Raw genomic sequence first — 9,427 nt, forward strand, 5'->3', positions numbered from 1 at the left:
ATTCATTTTCATAATGATCCTTCATTCATTCCCATAACGTAGTATATACAGAGATTGGTAATTCATTTTTTTTATGATCACCCCAAATGAAGACATTGGATTATTCAGAATTCTTTTTTTCCCCCTAATGTTAAGTTTATGATATGTTAAGAAACACAATAAGTTTAATCAATACAATCAAACAATCAGATGTTATCTTGGGCAATAACCTCTATTTGTTAACTGATAATATAAAAAAATGAATAAATTGTGGGTCTTGTCTTGCAACAAATATTTCCTTATAGCCATTGCTAGAAATTACCATAAAAATGTAAAATATTTGAAGAAAAAATGCAAAGTGTATCAATTTCTAAATCTTATGTTTTTGCTTATAGCTCTACAAAGATCAATAAATATTAGATACTTAATTATATTGATTGAATACATGAATTTGAGGATAAATCAAAGAATATGGGAGAAAAAGCAAAGCATAAAGATCATCAGGCAATTTCCTCTGCAGACTTACCCTTCCCCAGCACCTTCTTGAATGCTCTGGCCACTTCCTTGTTGCGGAGGCTGTAGATAAGGGGATTCAGCATGGGAGTAAGGATGGTATAGAAGACAGAGACCATTTTGTCCTGGGTGGGGGAACGATCTGAAGTGGGCCGCATGTATATGAACATGGCTGCTCCATAATACATTCCCACTACAGTGAGGTGAGAGGAGCAGGTGGCAAAAGCTTTTCGGCGACCCTCCCCAGACCCCATGTGAATGACAGCCACGATAACACGAGCATAGGAAGCACTGATTACTGCTACAGGGAAAAGAAGCATAATAATACAACAGATAAATATCATCCTTTCAAATAACAATGGGTTGGTGCATGAGAGAGTGAGAAGGGCAGGGACATCACAGAAAAAGTGGGGTATTTCCCGGGCTCCACAATATGAGAATGATAATGCAACTGCAACTTCAATTATACCATCAAGGGAGCCAAGAATCCATGAAGAAGCTGCCATGAGACCACAGATTTTCTGGTTCATGAGAACTGAATATCTTAATGGGTGACAAATGGCAACATAACGGTCATAGGCCATTGTAGCCAACAGGAAACATTCTGCTCCAAGCAGGGACACGTATAAGAATATCTGGGCTCCACAACCAGCCAGAGAGATGGACTTCCTGCCAGACAAATAGTTGAAGGCCATCTTGGGTACAGTGGTGCAGATAAGCATGAGGTCCATGAGGGACAGTTGGCTGAGGAGGAAGTACATGGGTGTGTGAAGTTGGATGTCCAGATAGATGAGGAGAACCATAGCAATGTTTCCAATAAAGGCCACTGTGAAGACACCCAAGACCAGAGAGAAGAGGAAGATGTGGGTGGGGCTGTGACTGAAGATTCCCAGCAGAATGAAGTCTGAGTTGAAGGTCTGATTCTCCCATGCCATGATAAATATGTTGCCTGCATGGAATACAAGAAGTGACACATGGCTGGGATTGTGTTTTAGAAATATTAAGCACTTCTCTCCTCTCACCCTTTCTACCAAATTGCCTAAGTTAGAGAAAATTGTTTCTCTGGTCATATTTTGTTTTCATTTTTAGACTACATATATTAAAGCATAGTTTTAGCTTGATACAGTTTTAATACAACATGCATTGTTCACGGACATAGTAAGTTACACAGTAAAAACATGAGCATTTTCTCAAGTCATCTAATCAGGTTTGCATATTACAGAAAAACCTTCAAACATTCCTACTGAAAAACGCACGTGAGTTTCCAAGCTTCCTATGAAAATGTATTGCCCAACAGAAAATTACCACATCACTTTACTCAGTAGAATTTCAGTTCTTCTAAAAAGCAGTATGTCATTTCTATTTCACTGTTTATTGTGTCTTTATTAAGAGAAGGAACAGGACTTCCCCATTAACATTATGTAGTCTATCTAGAACAGCCATGTAGTTTGAGTTATTCTAAAATGCATTCAACTAAACTCTCCTGCCTCACATTTCTCTCCCTTACTCACTATCCCTCTCAAGTTTCTTTCTAACTCATTTTTTTCTTTAACATGCATACTGTCTTACCATATTCAGGTGATATCCATTGTCTTTATTTAGTGAATATTACTCCTTTGTTGTGCTCCTCCTATCCCAATCTTTTAAATCCCCCTTCATCGGAATACACTTCTTGAAGCTGATAAGTATAACAAAAATAAGTGGTGATGCCTTTGGGAAAGGCTCATCAGTATTTCTAAAAAGCCCATCTTACATTAAAGAGGGCATGTGATATGATGGGCCCTGGGTGATTAACTCAGCTAACAAATCACTGAACATTATATAAAAACTAATGAAGTACAATACCTTGGCCAATTGAATTTAAATTTAAAAAGCCCACCTTATTTGCATCATACCTCAATATTACAAACAAAATTAACTTTCTATTCTTTCCTTCACCCAACACTACTTTTGGATTTTCCCAAAGAATAATTGTATTGTGTCGCTCCTCTTAAAACCTTAATTCTCAAAAGTCTCAAATTGTCTGTAGAGCAGATTCTCATCTCCTTGCTGACCTTCTTTTGAGATATTGTGGAAAGTCATTCAAGACTCTAATATTCAAACAGATATCTCCAAGATATCTGTTCTCCATTTCTGTATATGGACTTTATGCATTATTATTTACATTTCCGGAAGATACAAGAAATAAATCTGAGCTTAAGTCTCTTTTTAGGAATGTCTGCTCTTCCACAATCCTTCACCTTTATAAATCACATCTCCCTTCAAATTCCAACACAGCAGTATATTTCTCCATGCCTCTTTCTTCAGTCTATAGCTAGCAAGCTCTACATATACTAAACTTACAGGAGATGTATGACCTCTTCCTCTATTCTATTTGAAAGGAAAATATTACAGACCTTCAGATCAGAGAAGCCTGAGCTTACAATCTTGCTCTATCACCAACTTGTAGGTCAACAGGCAGGTTAACTGATATCTCTGAGATTATATTTTTAATCCTCTCTATCCTTCACAGTGTTGTTATAAACTAGAAAGAGTTAATTCTTTAAAGCTTCATCAAAATATGTGCATCATACCTTGAATTAATCATATGAACATTACCATCATTATTCAGATCCTTGTCACACACACATTTCTGTCTTCCAATAATCTCCACTGCTGTTCCCCTTCATTATTTAAAAAAACTTCTTTCTCTCCCACTCCCCCTGTTTGTGTTCCCTCTCTCGCTGGCTGTCTCTATCTCTGTCGAATAAATAAATAAAATCTTTAAAATAAAATAAAATACCCCTTTAAAAGAAAAAATAGACCGCATGCACTCTAGAGGCTTGCAATGATTCTCAACTTAGCATTTATAACACTGTTCTAAACAATGCCTACGTTATTTAACATCTTCACAGGTATTATTTAATTTTATCTTCAAAAAGACCTGTTTCAATTATAAGAAACACATTAATTTTACAGAGAATATAAAGGTGAAATTTGCAGATTGACATGAAATAGTGCCCTCCTATATAAATGACTTTAAATTATCACAATTTCTAATAAAAAAACTTTTGAATAAATTTTGATTCTATTTGGTTGAACTACAGATTGTCATAGATATTTTGCTATATACAGTTTCCCTTTCTTACCTTCTAGGTGTTTTCAAGAAGATACTACAAGCAGAGTAACTGAAAACCTTTAAATTTCCAGAAGAAACCTATGCAAAACAATTTTACTAAGTCATCAGTGATTTAATTTTACAGTCTCTCCAGAGAATTCAGTCCCTGATCTTCAATTATAGTACTTTATGTTAGCATCCACTTTTCCTCTGAAGGCCTCAAACATAATTAGTTTGCAACTTGAAAATATGACTTTTATTGATATTTAAGATCAAATCCAAAGTCATGTCACCTTGATTGATAATTTGGTTCTCCTTTGTTTCCCAGTTCCTACATATATTAATTATGACATTTTCAACCTTTACCTATGTATTTATTTATTTGAGAGAGAGAGAGAGAGAGAGAGAGAGAGAGATCACAAGAGGAGGGAAAGAGTAGAGGGAGAAGCAGACTCACTGCTAGGCAGAGAGCCCAATATGGGACTTGATTCCAGGACACTGGGATCATGACCTTAACGAAATACAGATACTTAATCGACTGAGACACCCAGGTGCCCTTTTTAATTTTTTTTTAATTGAAGTGTTGGCTTTTATTCCTATGGCTAAAAAAATTATGTCACTGATGATTTCATCTTTTGTCGTTAATTCTTTTTAAAGTTTTATTAAGACTGATTTTTCATTATTTTCCATATTAATCTTAGAATTAGTTATTTGTTTCCTTAAAACTGTGTGGTTTACATTGCAATTGCATTATATGTGGGTTAATGAAGACTTTGAACAACCCCATGTTATCTGCAAACTGCTTAAATGTAGGAGTCCCTGGGTGGCTCAGTTGGTTAAACATCTGCCTTCAGGTCAGCTCATGAGCCCAGGGTCCTGGGATCAAGCCCTACATAGGGCTCCCTGCTTAGCAAGGGAGTCTGCTTCTCCCTCTCTCTCTGTCCATTTCTCTGCTTGTGCTCTCTCTCTCAAATAAATAAATAAAATCTTTAAAAAACCCACCAAACTGCCTGAATCTAGATTTTAACATAATAAAATTAATAATTTTGTATTTCAGTCACATGTGAAGTCACACAAGATACAGATGTAGTGAAAAGAAGGGGCACATGAACCCCAATGTTCATAGCAGCAATGTCCACAATAACTGAGATACCCTTCAACAAACAAATGGATAAAGAACATGTGGAGGAGTTAAGATGGCGGAGGAGTAGGAGACACCTTTTTCAGCCAGTCCCCCGAGTCGAGCTGGATAGGTACCAGACCAGCCTAAACAACCACAGAACCAGCCTTAGACGCAGGAAGATTCATCTGGATCTCTACAAATGAACATCTCCAGTGCTGAGTATTGAGGTACGGAGTGGGGAGCCATGAAACTGTGCACAGATATCAGAAGATAAATGGAAGGGGGAGGCAGCCACCGCGTTCGGGCACAAGGAAGCGGTAGCCACTTGCACGGGAGAGCAGGCGGGGCTCGCCTACGGCACCCTCAAAACAGCAGACTGGACAGTGAGCCGGGTACGCGCGCCACCAGGCATCTTGCGGAACACCAGAATCCCGGGGCACTCACTGGATCCAGACCGAGACCCGGAGCTTCTGGAGTGCACGCGGGGCAGCTGGCGGCTGGCTGCGTTAGAAACACAAAGGACAGAGACACGTGGGCCCTGGAAGTGAGGGCTGGGACACCGGGTGTGGGGCGCACATCCTGGGACACTGCAGGGTTGAGCAGCACCAACAGTAACAGAGTTAAAGTGGCCAGAACATTAGTAGAGAATGGGCCGCAATCCCTCTGTTCTGTGACAGAGGCTAAAATTCGGCCGCTGCTGCTCTGACTCTCAGAAGAGGCACAGCAAACCGCCAGGGAAAGCCACCAGAGAACAAAAGCCTGGAAATACCGGCTCAGAGAGTGCCTATCCCCATCCTCGCCGGGGGGACACGGAGACTCTACCCAAACAGGGTTGCCTGAGTATTGCGCGGCATGCCTTCCCCCAAGCACAGAATGCAGGCTGAAAAATCAAGAAGCCCACAACCCGGGCGCCTGGGTGGCACAGTCATTGAGCGCCTGCCTTTGGCTTAGGGCGTGATCAAGGCATTCCGGAAAGGAGTCCCTCACCGGGCTCCTCCGCTGGGAGCCTGCTTCTTCCTCTCTCGCTGGGGAGAAGGGAGAAACACTCCCCTGCTTCTGTTCCCTCTCTCGCTGGTTGGCTGCCACATAAATAAATAAATAAAATCTTGAAAGAAGAAGCCCAGAACCCTAAGATCCCTATAAAACAAGGGGCACGGCCTGGGACCCAGTCAATAATTTGGGCTCTGGACAACCCCGCAACCTCTCCTCATCAGAATGACAAGAAGGAGAAGCCCACCACCCCCAGCAAAGAAAAGACAGTGAGTCTGTGGCCTCTGCCACAGAAATAATGGATATGGATGTAACCAAAGTATCAGAAATGGAATTCAGAGTAACGATGGTCAAAATGATGAATAGAATTGAAAAAACTATTAACGAAAAGGTTACTAAGAATATAGAATCCCTAAGGACAGAAATGAGAGCGAATCTGACAGAATTAAAAATTCTATGAGCCAAATGCAAGCAAAACTAGAGGCTCTGACGGCCAGGGTCACAGAAGCAGAGGAACGGGTTAGTGAATTGGAGGACGGGTTAATAGAGGAAAAAACCAAAATAGAAGCTGCTCTTAAAAAAATCCAAGCCCACAAATGTAGGTTATGGAGATTACTGACTCAATGAAATGATCCAATGTTGAGAATCATTGGCATCCCGAGGGGTGGAGAAAACAGAGGTCTAGAAGAGATATGTGAACAAATTGTAGCTGAAAACTTCCCTAATCTAGCGAAGGAAACAAACATGGGTCGTCCAAGAGGCAGAGGACCCCCCAAGCTCAACTATGACAAACCTACGCCACGTCACGTCATAGTGCATTTCGCAAATATTAGATCCAAGGATACAGTATTGAAAGCGGCCAGGGCAAAGAAATTTCTCACGTACCAAGGCAAAGGCATCAGAATTACGTCAGACCTGTCTACACAGACCTGGAATGAGAGAAAGGGTTGGGGAAGCATATTTAAAGCTCTTTCAGAGAAAAACATGCAGCCAAGGATCCTTTATCCAGCAAGGCTGTCATTCAGAATTGATGGAGAAATAAAGACATTTCAGAATTGCCAGTCACTAACCAATTTCGTAACCACGAAACCAGCCCTACAGGAGATATTATGGGGGGGTTCTATAAAAGTAAAAAGGCCCCAAGAGTGATACAGAACAGAAAGTCACAGCCAATACAAACAAAGACTTTACTGGCAACATGGCATCATTAAAAGCATATCTCTCAGTACTCAGTCCTAATGTGAATGGCTTAAATGCTCCCATAAAATACCACAGGGTTGCAGATTGGATAAAAGGAAATGCAATGACTCGATAAACCAGGAAATAAAAATCAAATTAAACAATTTGTGGAGATCAATGAGAATGAAAATACAACAGTCCAAAACCCATGGAAAACTGCAAAGGCAGTCCTAAGTGGAAATACATAGCCATCCAAGCCTCACTCAAAAGAAGAGAAAAATCTAAAATGCAGTTTTTATATTCTCACCTCAAGAAGCTGGAACAGAAACAGAGGGACAGGCCTAATCCACTCACGAAGAAGCAGTTGACCAAAATTAGAGCTGAAATCAATCAAGCAGAAACCAGAAGTACAGCAGAGCAGATCAACAGGACTAAAAGCTGGTTCTTTGAGAGAATCAATAAATTTGACAGACCACTGGCAAGACTTATCCAAAAGAAAAGAGAAAGGACCCAGATTATTAAAATTATGAATGAAATGGAGAGGTCACCACCATATGGTTTCTCTCATGTATGGAACATAAGAACTAGGAAGATCAGTAGGAGACGAAAGGGATAAAGAAAGGGGGGGTAGTCAGAAGGGGGAATGAAGCATGAGAGACTATGGACTCTGAGAAACAAACTGCGGGCTACAGAGGTGAGGGGGTGGGGGAATGGGATAGGCTGGTGATGGGTAGTAAGGAGGGCACGTATTGCATGATGCACTGGGTTATATGCAAGTAATGAATCATGTAACTTTACAGCAAAAACTAGGGATGTACTGTATGGTTACTAACATAATATAATAAAAATATTAAAAAAGAAAAGAATGTGATAATGTGAATAGCTGTTTTGCAATTAGCACCAGAATAAATCAGATACTCAAGGAGAAAGAAAAAGAAAAAACAAACAAAAAAACAAAAACTTACTTGAATAACAAGAATTAATAAAGCCCAAATTTAGCAGAAATAAACATTACAGTAGATAGAAATGGAATAGAGACTACAAAAACAAAATAAATAACCAACATAATAAAGAATTGTTTTTTGAAAAGATAAACAGAATTGGCAAATCTTTAGCTAGACTAAGAAAAAGAGAAAGGACTAAAATTCATGAAATTATCAATGAAAGAGATACTGTAACTTATACAACAGAATGATAATCATAAGAATCATCTATGAACATGAACAATTGTATGCCTAGAAATTGGCTATCCTAGAAGAAAGAGATAGGTTTCTGTAAATATACAATCTACCAAGACTGAATTATGAAGAAATGGAAAATCTGAGTAGACCATTAACAAGTAAGGGATTGTATCAGTAACCAAAACTTCACAACACAGAAATTTCAGGAGGAGATGGCATCACTAGTGAATTCTACCAAACATTTAAGGAAAAACTAATACGTATCCTTCTCAAAATCTAAAAAAATGAAGAGCAAGGAATGCTTCCAAACTTATGAGAAAAATGTTGATGTGATACCAAAGCCAGAGGATTTTAAAAGAAAATTAAAATCACAGGCCTACATTCTTGAGGACCACAAATTTTAAATTCCTCTAAAATTATTAGCATGCTGAATTCCACAGCACATTACACACTGACAAAATTTCACAACATGAAAGAAATATTATGAACATTATACATATATAGTCTTTACCAGTGACTTATTTTTTAAATTATTTACTGTAGTATCAAGCTCTGCTCAATCCTTCAAGTATATTTTGAGGTGAGGTAGTCCTGTACACACTAGCATGAGTTCCTAAATTTAATAGTTTTTTTTTTCTTTTTGCTTTTGTCAGTAACATTTTGTGTTTCTGTTTTGAAGTCTGTTGAATCCGTGGGTGACTGAAGTGTATTGCTAATATGAAAATAGTTTAATATTTGTATAATTTAGTAATTGTTGTCCAAAGAGAGGAACACTGAAAAATGACACGTTTCAGAGGAGGGGGGTGGTGACTGGCCGGCTCAGTTAGTGGACTTTGTGGTCCTTTTCTTGGGGTCATGGGTTTGAGCCTCACATTAAATGCATAGGCTACTTAAAAAAATAAAATCTTTTAAAAATTTTAAAAATAAAAAGGAATTATGACATGTACTCAGCATAAATTAGAAATTAAAGTGATATAAGGACTGCATCAAAATAATGTAAAAATTTAGAGAAGATAAAATTCATAATGATTTACTTAAGAATACCACTAATAAACCTGACATAAACATGTTTAGGATTAAAATAGAAGAGTGAAAAGAGAACATATAGTATTTAAAAGATTAAATGGCAATGTATATGCTGGGATTTAACAACTGAAGTATATACAATAAGAAAATAAGGATGTGAAACATTGGAATACTATAAGTAAGCAATTGCATACTGACTATTTTTAAGAATTAGAAATGATGAATACATGAGTTTAGAGGGCATTAAAAAACAGTGATTATAAGAAGTTATTAGATGAACAAATACATTTAAACAGAAAAATATCACACATGGCACTGTCAACTATAGATAAGAGCATA

General features: G+C 38.3%; 1 protein-coding gene across 1 annotated transcript; it reads right to left on the minus strand.

Moving 5' to 3' along the window:
- Nucleotides 1-479: 479 nt before the first annotated feature.
- Nucleotides 480-1,427, minus strand: LOC103656362 (olfactory receptor 2M3-like). Its single transcript, XM_008683740.2, has one exon. It carries the CDS (start codon nt 1,425-1,427, stop codon nt 480-482), a length of 948 nt encoding a protein of 315 aa, XP_008681962.2.
- Nucleotides 1,428-9,427: the final 8,000 nt, after the last annotated feature.

The sequence above is a fragment of the Ursus maritimus genome, unplaced genomic scaffold (genome assembly GCF_017311325.1).
Source record: "Ursus maritimus isolate PB19 unplaced genomic scaffold, ASM1731132v1 scaffold_5, whole genome shotgun sequence".
Lineage (NCBI taxonomy): Eukaryota > Metazoa > Chordata > Mammalia > Carnivora > Ursidae > Ursus > Ursus maritimus.